At 45.0% G+C, this 25,140-nt stretch overlaps 1 protein-coding gene across 6 annotated transcripts in view; it reads right to left on the minus strand.

The window, feature by feature from the left end:
* Positions 1-25,140, minus strand: part of LOC130361122 (zinc finger protein 235-like) — a 145,038-nt gene that overhangs the window by 15,413 nt on the left and 104,485 nt on the right. For 2 of the 6 annotated variants that reach the window (XM_056563703.1, XM_056563704.1), the window contains exons 11-12: positions 23,687-24,202; positions 15,401-16,052 (exon numbers count right to left, since the gene is read on the minus strand). The exons of 2 other annotated variants lie outside the window; for them this stretch is intronic. In XM_056563703.1, the coding sequence (XP_056419678.1) occupies positions 15,538-16,052; positions 23,687-24,202 (1,031 nt within the window). In that variant the 3' untranslated portion in view covers positions 15,401-15,537. Of the gene's footprint in view, positions 1-15,400; positions 16,053-23,686; positions 24,203-25,140 lie in introns of those variants that run through there. 2 more of the 6 variants (XM_056563702.1, XM_056563707.1) reach the window with 2 other exon arrangements.

The raw sequence follows: 25,140 nt of genomic DNA on the forward strand, positions 1-25,140 counted from the left end.
TGGACATGTTCTCACCATCATAGATCACATCCACTGTACACAGTATAATAAAGGACATGGTTCTCACCATCATAGATCACATCCACGTACACAGTATAATAAAGGACATGTTCTCACCATCATAGATCACATCCACCGTACACAGTATAATAAAGGACATGTTCTCACCATCATAGATCACATCCACCGTACACAGTATAATAAGGACATGTTCTCATCATCATAGATCACATCCACCGTACACAGTATAAATAAAGGACATGTTCTCACCATCATAGATCACATCCACCGTACACAGTATAATAAAGGACATGTTCTCACCATCATAGATCACATCCACCTTACACAGTATAATAAAGGACATGTTCTCACCATCATAGATCACATCCACCGTACACAGTATAATAAAGGACATGTTCTCACCATCATAGATCACATCCACCATACACAGTATAATAAAGGACATGTTCTCACCATCATAGATCACATCCACCGTACACAGTATAATAAAGGACATGTTCTCACCATCATAGATCACATCCACCGTACACAGTATAATAAAGGACATGTTCTCACCATCATAGATCACATCCACCGTACACAGTATAATAAAGGACATGTTCTCACCATCATAGATCACATCCACCATACACAGTATAATAAAGGACATGTTCTCACCATCATAGATCACATCCACCGTACACAGTATAATAAAGGACATGTTCTCACCATCATAGATCACATCCACCGTACACAGTATAATAAAGGACATGTTCTCACCATCATAGATCACATCCACCGTACACAGTATAATAAAGGACATGTTCTCACCATCATAGATCACATCCACCTTACACAGTATAATAAAGGACATGTTCTCACCATCATAGATCACATCCACCGTACACAGTATAATAAAGGACATGTTCTCACCATCATAGATCACATCCACCAGTACACAGTATAATAAAGGACATGTTCTCACCATCATAGATCACATCCACCGTACACAGTATAATAAAGGACATGTTCTCACCATCATAGATCACATCCACCATACACAGTATAATAAAGGACATGTTCTCACCATCATAGATCACATCCACCGTACACAGTATAATAAAGGACATGTTCTCACCATCATAGATCACATCCACCGTACACAGTATAATAAAGGACATGTTCTCACCATCATAGATCACATCCACCGTACACAGTATAATAAAGGACATGTTCTCACCATCATAGATCACATCCACCGTACACAGTATAATAAAGGACATGTTCTCACCATCATAGATCACATCCACCGTACACAGTATAATAAAGGACATGTTCTCACCATCATAGATCACATCCACCGTACACAGTATAATAAAGGACATGTTCTCACCATCATAGATCACATCCACCGTACACAGTATAATAAAGGACATGTTCTCACCATCATAGATCACATCCACCGTACACAGTATAATAAAGGACATGTTCTCACCATCATAGATCACATCCACCGTACACAGTATAATAAAGGACATGTTCTCACCATCATAGATCACATCCACCGTACACAGTATAATAAAGGACATGTTCTCACCATCATAGATCACATCCACCGTACACAGTATAATAAAGGACATGTTCTCACCATCATAGATCACATCCACCGTACACAGTATAATAAAGGACATGTTCTCACCATCATAGATCACATCCACCGTACACAGTATAATAAAGGACATGTTCTCACCATCATAGATCACATCCACCATACACAGTATAATAAAGGACATGTTCTCACCATCATAGATCACATCCACCGTACACAGTATAATAAAGGACATGTTCTCACCATCATAGATCACATCCACCGTACACAGTATAATAAAGGACATGTTCTCACCATCATAGATCACATCCACCGTACACAGTATAATAAAGGACATGTTCTCACCATCATAGATCACATCCACTGTACACAGTATAATAAAGGACATGTTCTCACCATCATAGATCACATCCACCATACACAGTATAATAAAGGACATGTTCTCACCATCATAGATCACATCCACCATACACAGTATAATAAAGGACATGTTCTCACCATCATAGATCACATCCACCATACACAGTATAATAAAGGACATGTTCTCACCATCATAGATCACATCCACCGTACACAGTATAATAAAGGACATGTTCTCACCATCATAGATCACATCCACCGTACACAGTATAATAAAGGACATGTTCTCACCATCATAGATCACATCCATCATACACAGTATAATAAAGGACATGTTCTCACCATCATAGATCACATCCACCATACACAGTATAATAAAGGACATGTTCTCACCATCATAGATCACATCCACCATACACAGTATAATAAAGGACATGTTCTCACCATCATAGATCACATCCACCGTACACAGTATAATAAAGGACATGTTCTCACCATCATAGATCACATCCACCTTACACAGTATAATAAAGGACATGTTCTCACCATCATAGATCACATCCACCGTACACAGTATAATAAAGGACATGTTCTCACCATCATAGATCACATCCACCGTACACAGTATAATAAAGGACATGTTCTCACCATCATAGATCACATCCACCATACACAGTATAATAAAGGACATGTTCTCACCATCATAGATCACATCCACCATACACAGTATAATAAAGGACATGTTCTCACCATCATAGATCACATCCACCGTACACAGTATAATAAAGGACATGTTCTCACCATCATAGATCACATCCACCATACACAGTATAATAAAGGACATGTTCTCACCATCATAGATCACATCCACCGTACACAGTATAATAAAGGACATGTTCTCACCATCATAGATCACATCCACCATACACAGTATAATAAAGGACATGTTCTCACCATCATAGATCACATCCACCGTACACAGTATAATAAGGACATGTTCTCACCATCATAGATCACATCCACCGTACACAGTATAATAAAGGACATGTTCTCACCATCATAGATCACATCCACCATACACAGTATAATAAAGGACATGTTCTCACCATCATAGATCACATCCACCGTACACAGTATAATAAAGGACATGTTCTCACCATCATAGATCACATCCACCGTACACAGTATAATAAAGGACATGTTCTCACCATCATAGATCACATCCACCGTACACAGTATAATAAAGGACATGTTCTCACCATCATAGATCACATCCATTGTACACAGTATAATAAAGGACATGTTCTCACCATCATAGATCACATCCACCATACACAGTATAATAAAGGACATGTTCTCACCATCATAGATCACATCCACCGTACACAGTATAATAAAGGACATGTTCTCACCATCATAGATCACATCCACCATACACAGTATAATAAAGGACATGTTCTCACCATCATAGATCACATCCACCGTACACAGTATAATAAAGGACATGTTCTCACCATCATAGATCACATCCACTGTACACAGTATAATAAAGGACATGTTCTCACCATCATAGATCACATCCACCGTACACAGTATAATAAAGGACATGTTCTCACCATCATAGATCACATCCACCATACACAGTATAATAAAGGACATGTTCTCACCATCATAGATCACATCCACCATACACAGTATAATAAAGGACATGTTCTCACCATCATAGATCACATCCACCGTACACAGTATAATAAAGGACATGTTCTCACCATCATAGATCACATCCACCGTACACAGTATAATAAAGGACATGTTCTCACCATCATAGATCACATCCACCGTACACAGTATAATAAAGGACATGTTCTCACCATCATAGATCACATCCACTGTACACAGTATAATAAAGGACATGTTCTCACCATCATAGATCACATCCACCGTACACAGTATAATAAAGGACATGTTCTCACCATCATAGATCACATCCACCTGTACACAGTATAATAAAGGACATGTTCTCACCATCATAGATCACATCCACCGTACACAGTATAATAAAGGACATGTTCTCACCATCATAGATCACATCCACCGTACACAGTATAATAAAGGACATGTTCTCACCATCATAGATCACATCCACCGTACACAGTATAATAAAGGACATGTTCTCACCATCATAGATCACATCCACCGTACACAGTATAATAAAGGACATGTTCTCACCATCATAGATCACATCCACCGTACACAGTATAATAAAGGACATGTTCTCACCATCATAGATCACATCCACCGTACACAGTATAATAAAGGACATGTTCTCACCATCATAGATCACATCCACCATACACAGTATAATAAAGGACATGTTCTCACCATCATAGATCACATCCACCGTACACAGTATAATAAAGGACATGTTCTCACCATCATAGATCACATCCACCATACACAGTATAATAAAGGACATGTTCTCACCATCATAGATCACATCCACCGTACACAGTATAATAAAGGACATGTTCTCACCATCATAGATCACATCCACCGTACACAGTATAATAAGGGACATGTTCTCACCATCATAGATCACATCCACCATACACAGTATAATAAAGGACATGTTCTCACCATCATAGATCACATCCACCGTACACAGTATAATAAAGGACATGTTCTCACCATCATAGATCACATCCACCGTACACAGTATAATAAAGGACATGTTCTCACCATCATAGATCACATCCATCGTACACAGTATAATAAAGGACATGTTCTCACATCATAGATCACATCCACCATACACAGTATAATAAAGGACATGTTCTCACCATCATAGATCACATCCACCATACACAGTATAATAAAGGACATGTTCTCACCATCATAGATCACATCCACCGTACACAGTATAATAAAGGACATGTTCTCACCATCATAGATCACATCCACCGTACACAGTATAATAACGGACATGTTCTCACCATCATAGATCACATCCACCGTACACAGTATAATAAAGGACATGTTCTCACCATCATAGATCACATCCACCGTACACAGTATAATAAAGGACATGTTCTCACCATCATAGATCACATCCACCGTACACAGTATAATAAAGGACATGTTCTCACCATCATAGATCACATCCACCGTACACAGTATAATAAAGGACATGTTCTCACCATCATAGATCACATCCACCATACACAGTATAATAAAGGACATGTTCTCACCATCATAGATCACATCCACCGTACACAGTATAATAAGGGACATGTTCTCACCATCATAGATCACATCCACCATACACAGTATAATAAAGGACATGTTCTCACCATCATAGATCACATCCACCATACACAGTATAATAAAGGGACATGTTCTCACCATCATAGATCACATCCACCGTACACAGTATAATAAAGGACATGTTCTCACCATCATAGATCACATCCACCATACACAGTATAATAAAGGACATGTTCTCACCATCATAGATCACATCCACCATACACAGTATAATAAAGGACATGTTCTCACCATCATAGATCACATCCACCGTACACAGTATAATAAAGGACATGTTCTCACCATCATAGATCACATCCACCATACACAGTATAATAAAGGACATGTTCTCACCATCATAGATCACATCCACCATACACAGTATAATAAAGGACATGTTCTCACCATCATAGATCACATCCACCATACACAGTATAATAAAGGACATGTTCTCACCATCATAGATCACATCCACCATACACAGTATAATAAAGGACATGTTCTCACCATCATAGATCACATCCACCGTACACAGTATAATAAAGGACATGTTCTCACCATCATAGATCACATCCACCATACACAGTATAATAAAGGACATGTTCTCACCATCATAGATCACATCCACCGTACACAGTATAATAAAGGACATGTTCTCACCATCATAGATCACATCCACCGTACACAGTATAATAAAGGACATGTTCTCACCATCATAGATCACATCCACCATACACAGTATAATAAAGGACATGTTCTCACCATCATAGATCACATCCACCATACACAGTATAATAAAGGACATGTTCTCACCATCATAGATCACATCCACCATACACAGTATAATAAAGGACATGTTCTCACCATCATAGATCACATCCACCGTACACAGTATAATAAAGGACATGTTCTCACCATCATAGATCACATCCACCGTACACAGTATAATAAAGGACATGTTCTCACCATCATAGATCACATCCACCGTACACAGTATAATAAAGGACATGTTCTCACCATCATAGATCACATCCACCATACACAGTATAATAAAGGACATGTTCTCACCATCATAGATCACATCCACCGTACACAGTATAATAAAGGACATGTTCTCACCATCATAGATCACATCCACCGTACACAGTATAATAAAGGACATGTTCTCACCATCATAGATCACATCCACCGTACACAGTATAATAAAGGACATGTTCTCACCATCATAGATCACATCCACCATACACAGTATAATAAAGGACATGTTCTCACCATCATAGATCACATCCACCGTACACAGTATAATAAAGGACATGTTCTCACCATCATAGATCACATCCACCATACACAGTATAATAAAGGACATGTTCTCACCATCATAGATCACATCCACCGTACACAGTATAATAAAGGACATGTTCTCACCATCATAGATCACATCCACCATACACAGTATAATAAAGGACATGTTCTCACCATCATAGATCACATCCACCGTACACAGTATAATAAAGGACATGTTCTCACCATCATAGATCACATCCACCATACACAGTATAATAACGGACATGTTCTCACCATCATAGATCACATCCACCATACACAGTATAATAAGGGACATGTTCTCACCATCATAGATCACATCCACCATACACAGTATAATAACGGACATGTTCTCACCATCATAGATCACATCCACCATACACAGTATAATAAAGGACATGTTCTCACCATTATAGATCACATCCACCGTACACAGTATAATAAAGGACATGTTCTCACCATCATAGATCACATCCACCGTACACAGTATAATAAAGGACATGTTCTCACCATCATAGATCACATCCACCGTACACAGTATAATAAAGGACATGTTCTCACCATCATAGATCACATCCACCATACACAGTATAATAAAGGACATGTTCTCACCATCATAGATCACATCCACCATACACAGTATAATAAAGGACATGTTCTCACCATCATAGATCACATCCACTGTACACAGTATAATAAAGGACATGTTCTCACCATCATAGATCACATCCACCGTACACAGTATAATAAAGGACATGTTCTCACCATCATAGATCACATCCACCATACACAGTATAATAAGGGACATGTTCTCACCATCATAGATCACATCCACCGTACACAGTATAATAAAGGACATGTTCTCACCATCATAGATCACATCCACCATACACAGTATAATAAAGGACATGTTCTCACCATCATAGATCACATCCACCATACACAGTATAATAAAGGACATGTTCTCACCATCATAGATCACATCCACCATACACAGTATAATAAGGGACATGTTCTCACCATCATAGATCACATCCACCGTACACAGTATAATAAAGGACATGTTCTCACCATCATAGATCACATCCACCGTACACAGTATAATAAAGGACATGTTCTCACCATCATAGATCACATCCACCGTACACAGTATAATAAAGGACATGTTCCCACCATCATAGATCACATCCACCATACACAGTATAATAAAGGACATGTTCTCACCATCATAGATCACATCCACCATACACAGTATAATAAAGGACATGTTCTCACCATCATAGATCACATCCACTGTACACAGTATAATAAAGGACATGTTCTCACCATCATAGATCACATCCACCATACACAGTATAATAAGGGACATGTTCTCACCATCATAGATCACATCCACTGTACACAGTATAATAAAGGACATGTTCCCACCATCATAGATCACATCCACCGTACACAGTATAATAAAGGACATGTTCTCACCATCATAGATCACATCCACCATACACAGTATAATAAAGGACATGTTCTCACCATCATAGATCACATCTACCGTACACAGTATAATAAAGGACATGTTCTCACCATCATAGATCACATCCACCATACACAGTATAATAAAGGACATGTTCTCACCATCATAGATCACATCCACCGTACAGTATAATAAAGGACATGTTCTCACCATCATAGATCACATCCACCATACACAGTATAATAAAGGACATGTTCTCACCATCATAGATCACATCCACCGTACACAGTATAATAAAGGACATGTTCTCACCATCATAGATCACATCCACCATACACAGTATAATAAAGGACATGTTCTCACCATCATAGATCACATCCACCATACACAGTATAATAAGGGACATGTTCTCACCATCATAGATCACATCCACCGTACACAGTATAATAAAGGACATGTTCTCACCATCATAGATCACATCCACCGTACACAGTATAATAAAGGACATGTTCTCACCATCATAGATCACATCCACCGTACACAGTATAATAAAGGACATGTTCTCACCATCATAGATCACATCCACCGTACACAGTATAATAAAGGACATGTTCTCACCATCATAGATCACATCCACCGTACACAGTATAATAAAGGACATGTTCTCACCATCATAGATCACATCCACTGTACACAGTATAATAAAGGACATGTTCTCACCATCATAGATCACATCCACCATACACAGTATAATAACGGACATGTTCTCACCATCATAGATCACATCCACTGTACACAGTATAATAAAGGACATGTTCTCACCATCATAGATCACATCCACCATACACAGTATAATAAAGGACATGTTCTCACCATCATAGATCACATCCACCATACACAGTATAATAAGGGAAATGTTCTCACCATCATAGATCACATCCACCATACACAGTATAATAAAGGACATGTTCTCACCATCATAGATCACATCCACCGTACACAGTATAATAAAGGACATGTTCTCACCATCATAGATCACATCCACCGTACACAGTATAATAAAGGACATGTTCTCACCATCATAGATCACATCCACCGTACACAGTATAATAAAGGACATGTTCTCACCATCATAGATCACATCCACCATACACAGTATAATAAAGGACATGTTCTCACCATCATAGATCACATCCACCGTACACAGTATAATAAAGGACATGTTCTCACCATCATAGATCACATCCACCATACACAGTATAATAAAGGACATGTTCTCACCATCATAGATCACATCCACCGTACACAGTATAATAAAGGACATGTTCTCACCATCATAGATCACATCCACCATACACAGTATAATAACGGACATGTTCTCACCATCATAGATCACATCCACCATACACAGTATAATAAAGGACATGTTCCCACCATCATAGATCACATCCACTGTACACAGTATAATAAAGGACATGTTCTCACCATCATAGATCACATCCACCGTACACAGTATAGTAACGGACATGTTCTCACCATCATAGATCACATCCACCATACAGAGCGGAGCAGGAAGCGATCATCATACAGACGTGGACACATTTACTAGTGCCCTTCCATTAAAGAAAGAAAATCCCACCATTTACTGAAACTTATTATTATTATCATTACCACTTGAAATCAGACATTAACTTGTGAATTGTGGTTCAACAGAATCATTGTATAAAACAAAATAATGAACCTGTCCTGGAAAAAAATGATGGTCCCTGAACCTAACATTTTGTTGCCAACCTTTTGAGGCCGTCATTGCAATCCAGTGATTTCTGTATCTCTCAATGAGATGTCTGCACTTGTCTCAAGGTATCTTGGCTCCTAATAAGATCCTGCTCCAGATGTCTCAGGGGTGAAGATGTCTTCTCCAGACTGCAGGTATCTTGGCTCCTCCTCATAAGATCCTGCTCCAGATGTCTCAGGGGTGAAGGTGTCTTCTCCAGACTGCAGGTATCTTGGCTCCTCCTCATAAGATCCTGCTCCAGATGTCTCAGGGGTGAAGATGTCTTCTCCAGACTGCAGGTATCTTGTACTCCCCATAAGATCCTGCTCCAGATGTCTCAGGGGTGAAGGTGTCTTCTCCAGACTGCAGGTATCTTGTACTCCTCATAAGATCCTGCTCCAGATGTCTCAGGGGTGAAGGTGTCTTCTCCAGACTGCAGGTATCTTGGCTCCTCCTCATAAGATCCTGCTCCAGATATCTCAGGGGTGAAGATGTCTTCTCCAGACTTCAGGTATCTTGGCTCCTCCTCATAAGATCTGCTCCAGATGTCTCAGGGGTGAAGATGTCTTCTCCAGACTGCAGGTATCTTGGCTCCTCCTCATAAGATCTGCTCCAGATGTCTCAGGGGTGAAGGTGTCTTCTCCAGACTGCAGGTATCTTGGCTCCTAATAAGATCCTGCTCCAGATATCTCAGGGGTGAAGATGTCTTCTCCAGACTGCAGGTATCTTGGCTCCTCCTCATAAGATCCTGCTCCAGATATCTCAGGGGTGAAGGTGTCTTCTCCAGACTGCAGGTATCTTGGCTCCTCCTCATAAGATCCTGCTCCAGATATCTCAGGGGTGAAGGTGTCTTCTCCAGACTGCAGGTATCTTGGCTCCTCCTCATAAGATCCTGTTCCAGATGTCTCAGGGGTGAAGGTGTCTTCTCCAGACTGCAGGTATCTTGGCTCCTCATAAGATCTTGCTCCAGATGTCTCAAGGGTGAAGATGTCTTCTCCAGACTTCAGGTATCTTGGCTCCTCATAAGATCCTGCTCCAGATATCTCAGGGGTGAAGATGTCTTCTCCAAACTTCAGGTATCTTGGCTCCTCCTCATAAGATCTGCTCCAGATGTCTCAGGGGTGAAGGTGTCTTCTCCAGACTGCAGGTATCTTGGCTCCTAATAAGATCCTGCTCCAGATATCTCAGGGGTGAAGGTGTCTTCTCCAGACTGCAGGTATCTTGGCTCCTCCTCATAAGATCCTGCTCCAGATATCTCAGGGGTGAAGGTGTCTTCTCCAGACTGAAAGTATCTTGGCTCCTCCTCATAAGATCCTGCTCCAGATATCTCAGGGGTGAAGGTGTCTTCTCCAGACTGCAGGTATCTTGGCTCACTCCCCATAAGATCTGCTCCAGATGTCTCAGGGGTGAAGGTGTCTTCTCCAGACTGCAGGTATCTTGGTCCACTCATAAGATCCTGCTCCAGATGTCTCAGGGGTGAAGATGTCTTCTCCAGACTGCAGGTATCTTGGCCCACTCCTCATAAGATCCTGCTCCAGATATCTCAGGGGTGAAGGTGTCTTCTCCAGACTGCAGGTATCTTGGCTCCTCCTCATAAGATCCTGCTCCAGATGTCTCAGGGGTGAAGATGTCTTCTCCAGACTGCAGGTATCTTGTACTCCCCATAAGATCCTGCTCCAGATGTCTCAGGAGTGAAGATGTCTTCTCCAGACTGCAGGTATCATGGCCTCATAAGATCCTGCTCCAGATGTCTCAGGGGTGAAGATGTCTTCTCCAGACTGCAGGTATCTTGGCCCATTCCTCATAAGATCCTCCTCCAGATGTCTCAGGGGTGAAGGTGTCTTCTCCAGACTTCAGGTATCTTGGCTCCTCCTCATAAGATCCTTCTCCAGATATCTCAGGGGTGAAGGTGTCTTCTCCAGACTGCAGGTATCTTGGCTCCTCCTCATAAGATCCTGCTCCAGATGTCTCAAGGGTAAAGATGTCTTCTCCAGACTGCAGGTATCTTGGCTCCTCCTTATAAGATCCTGCTCCAGATATCTCAGGGGTGAAGGTGTCTTCTCCAGACTGCAGGTATCTTGGCTCCTCCTCATAAGATCCTGCTCCAGATGTCTCAGGGGTGAAGATGTCTTCTCCAGACTGCAGGTATCTTGTACTCCCCATAAGATCCTGCTCCAGATGTCTCAGGAGTGAAGATGTCTTCTCCAGACTGCAGGTATCTTGGCCTCATAAGATCCTGCTCCAGATGTCTCAGGGGTGAAGATGTCTTCTCCAGACTGCAGGTATCTTGGCTCCTCCTCATAAGATCCTGCTCCAGATGTCTCAGCGGTGAAGATGTCTTCTCCAGACTGCAGGTATCTTGGCCCATTCCTCATAAGATCCTCCTCCAGATGTCTCAGGGGTGAAGGTGTCTTCTCCAGACTTCAGGTATCTTGGCTCCTCCTCATAAGATCCTGCTCCAGATATCTCAGGGGTGAAGGTTTCTTCTCCAGACTGCAGGTATCTTGGCTGCTCCTCATAAGATCCTGCTCCAGATGTCTCAGGGTTGAAGGTGTCTTCTCCAGGCTGCAGGTGTCTTGGCTCCTCCTCATAAGATCCTGCTCCAGATGTCTCAAGGGTAAAGATGTCTTCTCCAGACTGCAGGTATCTTGGCTCCTCCTTATAAGATCCTGCTCCAGATATCTCAGGGGTGAAGGTGTCTTCTCCAGACTGCAGGTATCTTGGCTCCTCCTCATAAGATCCTGCTCCAGCTGTCTCCAGGGTGATGGAGTCTTCTCCAGACTGCAGGTATCTTGGCCCATTCCTCATAAGATCCTGCTCCAGATGTCTCAGGGGTGAAGGTGTCTTCTCCAGACTGCAGGTATCTTGGCTGCTCCTCATAAGATCCTGCTCCAGATATCTCAGGGGTGAAGGTGTCTTCTCCAGACTGCAGGTATCTTGGCTCCCCCTCATAAGATCTGCTCCAGATGTCTCAGGGGTGAAGGTGTCTTCTCCAGGCTGCAGGTATCTTGGCTCCTCCTCATAAGATCCTGCTCCAGCTGTCTCAGGGGTGATGGGGTCTTCTCCAGACTGCAGGTATCTTGGCTCCTCCTCATAAGATCCTGCTCCAGCTGTCTCCGGGGTGAAGGTGTCTTCTCCAGGCTGCAGGTATCTTGGCTCCTCCTCATAAGATCCTGCTCCAGCTGTCTCAGGGGTGATGGGGTCTTCTCCAGACTGCAGGTATCTTGGCTCCTCCTCATAAGATCCTGCTCCAGCTGTCTCCGGGGTGAAGGTGTCTTCTCCAGGCTGCAGGTATCTTGGCTCCTCCTCATAAGATCCTGCTCCAGATATCTCAGGGGTGAAGGTGTCTTCTCCAGACTGCAGGTATCTTGGCTCCTCCTCATAAGATCTGCTCCAGATGTCTCAGGGGTGAAGGTGTCTTCTCCAGGCTGCAGGTATCTTGGCTCTTCCTCATAGGATCCTGCTCCAGCTGTCTTCGGGGTGATGGTGTCTTCTCCAGACTGCAGGTATCTTGGCTCCTCCTCATAACATCCTGCTCCAGCTGTCTTCGGGGTGATGGTGTCTTCTCCAGACTGCAGGTATCTTGGCTCCTCCTCATAAGATCCTGCTCCAGCTGTCTTCGGGGTGATGGTGTCTTCTCCAGACTGCAGGTATCTTGGCTCCTCCTCATAAGATCCTGCTCCAGCTGTCTTCGGGGTGATGGTGTCTTCTCCAGACTGCAGGTATCTTGGCTCCTCCTCATAAGATCCTGCTCCAGATGTCTCAGGGGTGAAGGTGTCTTCTCCAGGCTGCAGGTATCTTGGCTCCTCCTCATAAGATCCTGCTCCAGATATCTCAGGGGTGAAGGTGTCTTCTCCAGACTGCAGGTATCTTGGCTCCTCCTCATAAGATCTGCTCCAGATGTCTCAGGGGTGAAGGTGTCTTCTCCAGGCTGCAGGTATCTTGGCTCTTCCTCATAGGATCCTGCTCCAGCTGTCTTCGGGGTGATGGTGTCTTCTCCAGACTGCAGGTATCTTGGCTCCTCCTCATAACATCCTGCTCCAGCTGTCTTCGGGGTGATGGTGTCTTCTCCAGACTGCAGGTATCTTGGCTCCTCCTCATAAGATCCTGCTCCAGCTGTCTTCGGGGTGATGGTGTCTTCTCCAGACTGCAGGTATCTTGGCTCCTCCTCATAAGATCCTGCTCCAGCTGTCTTCGGGGTGATGGTGTCTTCTCCAGACTGCAGGTATCTTGGCTCCTCCTCATAAGATCCTGCTCCAGATGTCTCAGGGGTGAAGGTGTCTTCTCCAGGCTGCAGGTATCTTGGCTCCTCCTCATAAGATCCTGCTCCAGATATCTCAGGGGTGAAGGTGTCTTCTCCAGACTGCAGGTATCTTGGCTCCTCCTCATAAGATCTGCTCCAGATGTCTCAGGGGTGAAGGTGTCTTCTCCAGGCTGCAGGTATCTTGGCTCTTCCTCATAGGATCCTGCTCCAGCTGTCTTCGGGGTGATGGTGTCTTCTCCAGACTGCAGGTATCTTGGCTCCTCCTCATAACATCCTGCTCCAGCTGTCTTCGGGGTGATGGTGTCTTCTCCAGACTGCAGGTATCTTGGCTCCTCCTCATAAGATCCTGCTCCAGCTGTCTTCGGGGTGATGGTGTCTTCTCCAGACTGCAGGTATCTTGGCTCCTCCTCATAAGATCCTGCTCCAGCTGTCTTAGGTGTCTTTCCAGATTGCAGGATTCCGCTTCTTCCACAGATGTTCTATAGGATTCCGATCAGGATCATAGAATCCACTTTGCAATCGTCTAGTGCAGTCATAGGCAACCTTCGGCACTACAGATGTTTTGGACTTCATCTCCCATGATGCTCTTACAGCCAAAATGCTGCAAAAGCATCATGGGAGATGTAGTCCAAAACATCTGCAGTGCCGAAGGTTTCCTATGCCTGGTCTAGTGTTTTGTTCTTAGCCCTTCTTGGTTGCTTTTGGCTTTGTGTTTTGGGTGATTTATCTATTGGAGGACACATGACCTCCCCAAAACATCTCTGAGCCTCCACGACCAGGGTTAGGAACATTTGGTTCTGAACGCTTTGTTTGTGCTGCGGGGGTTGGCCACGCCTCCTCATGACATCAAACCACGCCCCTCAATGCAAATCTCAATGAACGCCCCCTCCCATAAACTTGCATTGAGGGGGCGGGGTGTGGCATCACAAGGGGGCGTGGCCGAACGCTGGCCAGTGGAGTACCCCTTTAAGTCCACTTTGGCGCAAACAGTGACGGATGGTGAGGTCTCTATGGGGACCATCATTTTTGTCTAGGACGAGTTCATTATTTTGTTTTTCCAAAATGATTTTGCTGAACCACAGTTCAGAAGTAATCAGTAAATAGTTTTTCATTAACTTTTATCAGTTTCAGGTAATTTGTGTTTTTCTTTCTTTAACGCAATGTACCAACAATCTTGGCGATGTCTGTACTTTGGGGGGGGGGGGGGGGACTCATCATCTCGGCTCACACATCATTTTCTCCCCATCACTTGCTGCTAACAGGAAAGAAGACTTCTCGGATTTGTTTGAATTTTTTTTTCTTTATTTAAAACAATAATAATCAAATATTTTATATTAAGAGACAATTAAAAAAAAAAATAACCAGGACCTAAAAACTACTAAAAGTGACACAGAAGTATATGGGGGTTTGGGGGGGGGGGGGGGGTGGTGACACTAAGTTATTTTTCTTTTCGGAGGGACGGGCTGATCAGTGTTGTTAATGTTCTTCACCTGTCGCCGCAGTCCTGCGTGGATATTTGGGTGCTCTGTGGTCCGATCGTTGGGTGACATACACGAGGGAGGACGTATGACCTCAATGCCCTTCTGTATGATGCTGCCCAGGGCGGCCAGTCCGTCTGTCTGCTGGATCTGAAGCAGGTTAAGAGAGTACGCGATCTGAGACAAGATGGTATTCTGCTCCTGCATGAGAAGGTTGGACTCCCGCTGGTGGGACGTCAGGTTGTGCAGGGTGCTGCTTATAGCAGAGAACTGGTGTTGGTGGTTGTGCCGCTCGGGATCGGACTCCGGCGCGGTCTCTCTTTCTTCAATAATGTCTAACTGATGAGGCCGTCTGTCTGGTGAGAGGATGGACGGTTCTTCGGAGGAGTCTTTGCTGGAGTCTTCTGCAGCATCCTGGCCCTGAGGGGAGAAGCTGATGGCCGCCTCCCGATGGATGTACTCGATGGGCTCTAAACACAGAAAGGTTATCGTGTTACCAGATGTCATTTTACATAAAATCGCCTCAACGCGACTATCGCTCGGTAGCCACGTTGGCTTCTAACCATCCCCTATAAACCCACAACACCAATTCCTGATTTCTACAAATACAGACCAATTCTATATGATTGGAAACCTAATGTCCTTCTATTTAGTTCATTCCTCTAATCCGAATTTTCCTTTCATTCCTATTATCTAGAATTATATATTCTGGATGTGTATTTGTCATTTAACCGAACTCCTTCATTCAGATGTTCCTGTAATCCTAGACCAATCCTATGTCATCCTATCAGCCCCGAAATATGTGTCCTAATTTCCTCTGATCCTACAGAAATGTATCCTTATAGTCCTGTAATCCCAAATAATCATTTAATGAGACAATTTCCAGTAAAACAGATTGTCCAATATTTCCATAGGAGTAGCGCTCACCAAAATTTAGACCAATTTTCAACTTTACCTTCTACTTATAGATTTAAAGGAGAAGTCCAGCCAAAATTAACTTATTCCCTATCCCCAGGATAGAGGAAAAGTAGCAGATCACAGGGGGTCTGACTGCTTTGACCCCCGGTGCCGAAGAGGTGCCAGTGGAGCACTTGGCATCATCGGCGCTCCCATAGAAATGAATGGAGCGCGTGCCGTCTATTTGTAGAGAGACTGGGTCCCGTTTCGGAGGTCATGGGGGGTCCCAACGGATCAGCTACTTATCCAGTATCCACAGGATAAGTTAATTTTGACTGGAGTTCTTCTTTAACTAAAACTCGTTCTCCATGAAGATCTCACTCATTTTGTCATGCAAGCCACCAATCACTGATCGATCTTTGCCATGACCAGATCAGTAGCCAACTTGTCAATAGATATTGACCATCACTATCATCTGTCACACTCGCCTGGTTTAAAGGGGTACTCCGCCAAAAGGATACGGGAAAAGATGTCTGATCGCGGGGGTCCCGCAGCTGGCGTTCGCTTAGAGCACCGGGTGCAGCGCTGGATGCTCGTGATGTCACGCACACGCTCCCTCAATGCAAGTCTATGGGAGGGGGCGTGACTTACATTGAGGGGGCGTGACTGTGATGTCACAAGCCTCCGCCCCACATCGCCAGTCATCTGGCACGGAGAGAAGTTCGCTATGCACATCGGATGTCTGGGGTGCCGCAGCCGAGATTGCGGGGGTCCCCAGCGGTGGGATCCCCACGATAAGACATCTAGGGGCGGAGTACCCCTTTTACAATAAGGTGCTGGTGATCGGCAAAAAAAAAAGGCTAAATTGGTTGGTTTACGTCCGGAATTTACTAGACCCTTCTGTTCTGTAAAATGGGGCTCCCGGAAAAGGGAATGGCAGGATGAATTTACGTTAAACTACCAGAAGTATAAAATTTAGGGTCTATTCCTAGGTAGCACATCAGCAGCGTATTTCATGCTGCGGATGCGCCGTCGGCAGTCATGAGAGCGGGCTCCTTTCTGCAGCTGGGTAACTCTACGAGCGGACACACAGAGCTACTCGGCTGCAACAGGGGGCTCACCATTGTGACTGCCATCGGCACATCCAGAGAGTGAAATACACCGCAGATGCTCTACGCATGACGCACAGTATTATTATTAACCCACAACACATCAGATTAACATATTAGGCCTCATTTACATTTATGTCAAAGGCTCCGTCGGGGCAAAAAAACAAAGCGAGACAGTCCGCCGCACAACGGACACCGATGTATCCCACTGACTTTAATGGGGGCCTGTCTGGTTTATGTTTATTTTGCAGGATATGACCCAACCAAATAATACAGCTTGATTAATTCCCAACGCAGGTGTGAACACAGCCTAACTAATCCAGTTCCAGATTTTGCTGTTTGCCCAATGACAGAGAAATGATCAGTCTATGATATTAATGGTCGATTTTTCAAATAAGTTGTAAATTGTTTTGCATTTAAATCAGTAGGATTTCTGGCTCCCAGGTGTCTTTTATACAGGTAACGAGCTGAGATTAGGAGCACTCTCTTAGGTCTTGTTCACACGGCGGAATATTTCAGCGGCGGAAACATCTGGCACAGAAACCCTGATTCTGGCCTCGGACATGTCAATTTTTGCCTATGGAGACGGGGCATTTTTAACGGTCCTAGCACCAACATTTTCGGCCATGTCCGCCCATTCTGCTAACTTTCTGTCATGTGAACGTGGCCTTAAAGGGGTTATCTGGCCAAAGATGTCTGATGGCTGGGGGGGGGGGTCCCAGTGGAGATGTGACGTAACGCGACACCCCTCGTGATGCCACAATACGCACCCTCCATTCATGTCTATGGGAGGGGGCGTGGCGTCGCAAAGGCTTGACGTTACATCACTTCTCCAGTCCCGGAAACCAAGAGCTTTCCGAGACTTGATACACAGCCCCGCATAGAATGTGGGTGCTGCTTGTTGGCCGGATAACCACTTTAAAGGGAGTGCTACTAATCTCAGCTTGTTACCTGTATAAAATATACCTGTCCACAGAGACAATCAATCAGATCCAAACAAACTCCCCACCATGGCCAAAACCAAAAATCAGGACGTCAGGGACAAGATTGTAGATGTGCACAAAGCTGGAATGGGCTACAAGACCATCACCAGGGAGCTTGGAGAAAAGTTGACAACGGTTGGTGCCATTATATACAAATGGAGAAAAACACTAAATAATTGTCACTCTCCCTCGGTCGGGGGCTCCATGTATGATTTCACCTGGTTAAGTTTCAATTGTCATGAGAACGGAAAGGAATCAGCCCAGAACTACACAGGAGGATCTTGTCAATGATCTCAAGGGAACATAGTCACCCAGAAAACTATTGGGAACACACTACACCGTGAAGGACTGAAATCCTGCAGCGCCCACAAGGTCCCCCTGCTCAAGAAATCACATGTACAGGTCCGTCTGAAGTTTACTAATGAACATCTGAAGGAGAAATGGGTAAAAGGGTTGTGGTCAGATGAGACCAAAATCAAGCTGTTAGGTATTAAAGGAGTACTCTGGTGCAGAGTATTCCTGCTCCGTCCTGCCCGGGCTGCAAAAAAAATGAAAATAAACCATCCCTCACCTTCCTGGGTTCCCGCGGAGCCCCACTACAGCTAATCGGTCCTCCGGTCCATCTTCTTCATACTTCCGTGTGAACGAAGCGTCTTATGGCGCTCAGCCTATTATGGGCCGAGGCAGAACATCGCGGCGGCCGGCGATAGGCTGAGTGCCATGTGATGCTTCGTTCACATGGAAGTATGAAGAAGATGGACCGGAGGACCGATTAGCTGTAGTGGGGCTCCGCGGGAACCCAGGAAGGTGAGGGATGGTTTATTTAAATTTTTTTGCAGCCCGGGCAGGACGGAGCAGGAATACTCTGCACCAGAGTACTCCTTTAAAGGAGAACTCCAGAATATAAAAATTTTCCCCCATACTGCCAGCAGTAAAAAAATAAATATGTACATACCTTCCTCCGCTCCCCCGGAGCCTCTGGTAACCGGCTCCGGTCTCCGCCACGATCTTCTTCCTGGTTGTTGGTGGTCGGCGAGTCATACTGCGCTCAGCCAATCACCGGCCGCAGCAAAGTCCCGACTCGGCCGGCGATAGGCTGAGCAGCAGTGTGATGTTTTCAGCCCCTGCAGCAGGTGCCGGTGTAGTGAAGAATTTTGTGTCTTTAAGCGTTCTCACACTGCTGCTCAGCTTATCGCCGGCCGAGTCGGGACTTTGCTGCGGCCGGTGATTGGCTGAGCGCAGTATGACTCGCCGACCACCAACAAGCAGGAAGAGGATCGCGGTGGAGACCAGAGCCGGTTACCAGAGGCCCCGGGGGAGCGGAGGAAGGTATGTACATCTCTATTTTTTTGTACTGCCGGCAGCATGGGAGACAATTTTTATATTCTGGAGTTCTCCTTTAACTTAATTTGCCGTGTTTGTAGGAGGAGGAGGAATGCAGCCAGTGACCCAAAAAACACCATCCTCACCATCCCAAAGAACACCATCCACACTATCCCAAAGAACACCATCCTCACCATCCCAAAGAACACCATCCTCACCATCCCAAAGAACACCATCCTCACCATCCCAAAGAACACCATCCTCACCATCCCAAAGAACACCATCCACACTATCCCAAAGAACACCATCCTCACCATCCCAAAGAACACCATCCTCACCATCCCAAAGAACACCATCCTCACCATCCCAAAAACAACATCCACACCATCCCAGAGAACACCATCAACACGATCCCAAAGAACACCATCCACACTATCCCAAAGAACACCATCCCAAAGAACACCATCCTCACCATCCCAGAGAACACCATATACGATCCCAAAGAACACCATCCTCACCATCCCAAAGAACACCATCCTCACCATCCCAAAGAACACCATCCTCACCATCCCAAAAACACCATCCACACCATCCCAGAGAACACCATATACGATCCCAAAGAACACCATCCTCACCATCCCAAAGAACACCATCCACACTATCCCAAAGAACACCATCCCAAAGAACACCATCCTCACCATCCCAGAGAACACCATATACGATCCCAAAGAACACCATCCTCACCATCCCAAAGAACACCATCCTCACCATCCCAAAAACACCATCCACACCATCCCAGAGAACACCATATACGATCCCAAAGAACACCATCCTCACCATCCCAAAGAACACCATCCACACTATCCCAAAGAACACCATCCCAAAGAACACCATCCTCACCATCCCAGAGAACACCATATACGATCCCAAAGAACACCATCCTCACCATCCCAAAGAACACCATCCTCACCATCCCAAAGAACACCATCCACACTATCCCAAAGAACACCATCCCAAAGAACACCATCCTCACCATCCCAGAGAACACCATATACGATCCCAAAGAACACCATCCTCACCATCCCAAAGAACACCATCCTCACCATCCCAAAGAACACCATCCTCACCATCCCAAAGAACACCATCCTCACCATCCCAAAAACACCATCCACACCATCCCAGAGAACACCATATACGATCCCAAAGAACACCATCCTCACCATCCCAAAGAACACCATCCTCACCATCCCAAAGAACACCATCCTCACCATCCCAAAGAACACCATCCTCACCATCCCAAAGAACACCATCCACACTATCCCAAAGAACACCATCCTCACCATCCCAAAGAACACCATCCCAGAGAACACCATCCACACTTTCCCAAAGAACACCATCCATACCATACCAAAGAACACCATACCAAAGAACACACGGTAGGTCTGCCGTAGATCCTGTTCTCCTCCATGCGGTCCCGGTGTAATCTGTGCTTCCCTTTTCAGAAACAAGCAGCTGGTTTCAGGACCTTCCTGCTCAACCAATCACTGGCTGAGGCAGAACACCGCTGTGACCAGTGATTGGCTGAGCAGGAAGGTCCTGTAAGTGCAACCAGCTGCTTGTTTGTGAAGAAGGAAGTGTCTAAGACAACGGGACCACACGGAGGAGAACAGGATCCACGGCAGACTTATGGGGGACCGGGGCTCGTAAGTATCAAGTTTTTTATTTCCTTTGGATAGGGGATAAAATGTCTAGGGGTGGAGTACCCCTTTAATGACTTAGGGAGGATCCGGAAAAAAATCCCTCCTGAGATGTCTACAAATATGGTGGAAAATACAAGGGACCTCTGACCTCTGTGATCGCCATCAAGGGTTTTACCAACAAGTCATGTTTTCCAAAGGGGTCAAATACTTATTTCTAAATGCTAATAATAACTTATCTGAAATGCGTTTTTCTGGATTTTTTTGTTGTTGGATTCTGTTTCTCATAAATCGACCATTAATATTATAGACGGGTCATTTGTCAGAGCAAACATACAAAATCATCAGGGGGGGGGGCGGTGGCAAATACTTATTTTTTTGCTTTTTCACTGTATTACTAACCCACTATACATCAGAAGCCTGTATTTCTAAGGCCAAGTTCACACCACCGTCCGGGGGTAGAAACAAGGTCGTCGTCACCCTACAGATCATAGGCCATCAATGAAAAAGTCCCGGAAAACTTTGTTAAAAGGGGTACTACGCCCCTAAACATCTTATCCCTAAGCAAAGGACAGGGTATAAGATGTCTGATCGCAGGGGGCCCGCTGCTGGGGACCCCTGTGATCTCCCTGCTGCACCCAGCATTTGTTTAGAGAGTCGGGTGCAGCGGGAGGCTTGCGACGTGACGGCTGCGCCTAACTCGTGACATCACGGCCACGCCCCCTCAATGCAAGTCTATGGGAGGGAGCATGACGGCCGTCACACCCCCTTCCAAGGACTTGCATTGAGGGGGCGTGGCCGTTACATCACGAGCCTCCGCCCCGCGTTGCCAGTCATCCAGCATGGAGCGAGGTTCATTCCATGCACCAGATGTCTGGGGTGCCGCAGCCGAGATTGCAGGAGGTTCCCAGCGGCGGGACCCCCGCGATCAGACATCTTATCCCCTATCCTTTGAATAGGGAATAAGATGTCAAGGGGCGGAGTACCCCTTAAAGTCCGAGTACAAACAAGCATGAGCATAGCTGACTACATTTGGCCAATAAAGTCAGCGGGGCCCGTGTACGTGGTCATCTCAGGCTGCTGACTTATACCTGCCACGAAAAGCATAATCATATGGTAAACCATCATAACCCACTATACACCACGTACATACATAAGGCTAAGTTCACAATGACCTTGTCTTCCAGGGTCCATTCAGCTTTTTTCTTGAGCCGAACGGACCCTGAAACATGTCGGAACACAAAGGACACTGCCAGGTCCCAATTGACCCCATGCACTTGGATGGGGTCCGTCAGGGACCCCCTTAGTTTAGCATGCATTATTTTTTTTATCCACTAAACGGCAATGTGGACGAGGCCTTACCAAAACACCACATCAGAGACTCTTATTACTACCCCACTACTCACTGGATACACATATTACAAGCCACCAGATAGCAGGGATATTATTAGTATCCACTAGACTCCAGGGATATTATTAGTAACCACTAGACACCAGGCATATTATTAGTAACCACTAGACACCAGGGATATTATTTGTAACCACTAGACACCAGGGATATTATTAGTAACCACTAGACACCAGGCATATTATTTGTAACCACTAGACACCAGGGATATTATTAGTAACCACTAGATACTATGGATATTATTAGTAACCACTAGACACCAGGGATATTATTAGTAACCACTAGATACTATGGATATTATTAGTAACCACTAGACACCAGGGATATTATTAGTAACCACTAGATAATTGGGATATTATTAGTAACCACTAGACACCAGGGATATTATTAGTAACCACTAGATACTATGGATATTATTAGTAACTACTAGATACCAGGGATATTATTACAGGGATATTATTAGTAACCACTAGATACTATGGATATTATTAGTAACTACTAGATACCAGGGATATTATTAGTAACCACTAGACATTGATCCCTCATATTCCCAACAAAGTCAAATCCCATCACCCTGACCAAAATGCTAATGAGCTCAGAGGTAGTAAGAAATGTTATACTACCATAACAATGTATTTCCCACAAACCAACCAAACTTTTCACAGTACACAAAATAAGGCTATTTACCGGCTTCCCCCTCTTCGGGGAGGTCTTCCTTGTCTTGGTTCCAGTCAACCTGTTTGCTGTATTCAGGCTTGAAGAAATCTCTCAACCTCTGCTCGTAAGGCGCCAACCTCAAATGTGGTGGGGGCCGGCGGCCCGTCTCCGCGACGTGAGCTGCGGCTTCACTCAGCTTCTCATTCATTTTGCGTTTGGCGTCCTTCCACCTCTTCTTGACTTTGTCGCTGGTGCGTGAAGCCACTCCTACTGCGCTCACTTCGTTGGCTATGGCCTGCCACATGGAGTTCTTGGCCATACTGGGAGTAATGTCCGCTTCATTGCCAAAAAGTTTGGAGTAATTCTCTATCACCAAGTCAACAAGGACGTCAAGTTCCTTCTCGGTGAACTTTACGATTCGCAGACGCGGGACTCCCGGTGAGGGGGATGAAGTAGACTGAGATCCGAGAGAGTTAGAGACCTGAGTCACGGGGAATTGCGAGGGCGACGCGGTATCACAGATATATAAGATCGGCTCACTCGTATCTGTCATTTTGGCACAGAACAAAGTACAGTTTAGAGGTGGTGGGCACAGAGGACAAGATGGAATAAACTTAAAGGGGTACTCCGCCCCTAGACATCTTATCCCCTATCCAAAGAATAGGGGATAAGATGTCTGATTGCGGGGGTCCTGCCGCTGGGGATCCGAAGCGATCTCCCTGCTGCACCGTCAGAGACTTGTGATGTCACAACTGTGCCCCACTTGTGATGTCACGGCCATGCCCTCTCAATGCAAGTCTATGGGAGGGGTCATGACGGCCATCACGCCCCCTCCCAGAGACTTGCATTGGGGGGGCGTGGCCGTGAATTCACGAGCAGGGCGTGGCCGTGACTTCACAAGCCTCCGCCCCGCATCGCCACCCATATGGCACGGAGCAAAGTTTGCTCCGTGCCCCGGATGTCTGGGGTGCCACTGCCGAGATCGCGGGGCCCCCAGCGGCGAGACCCTTTGGATAGGTGATAAGATGTCTAGGGGTGGAGTACCCCTTTAAACTGAGGGAGGCTGCAAAGGGAAAATCTGTAAGCTGTGTATCAGTCAAGCGGACACAGAAACTACAAGCACAAACTCTCCGACCATCTTCTCTGCGTCCTCTATAGTCAGACAGTCACACAAATGCAACAACAACAGGCATGTCATTGGGCCATCTACTCAACCCTTGTATGGGGGACATTATCCTGAGAATCATGTTCACGGCAAGGACAATACTGAGGTCTCTTGACCAGCTATCCTTACATGGAATACAAAGCCAAAAAAAATTAGGACATATACTGTATACGTCAAGCCACAGGATTATATAGACCAGGAACTGGAGGAGGGGTTGTCTACTGCAACCTATTAGCTCTCTGCTTCCCAACATAAAGTGAGAGATGTGACCTGACTGGTCGTGCGGCCAACAACTCTGATGTACGAAGCTTTGATTTTT

Source organism: Hyla sarda, chromosome 3 (genome assembly GCF_029499605.1).
Source record: "Hyla sarda isolate aHylSar1 chromosome 3, aHylSar1.hap1, whole genome shotgun sequence".
Classification (NCBI taxonomy): Eukaryota; Metazoa; Chordata; class Amphibia; order Anura; family Hylidae; genus Hyla; species Hyla sarda.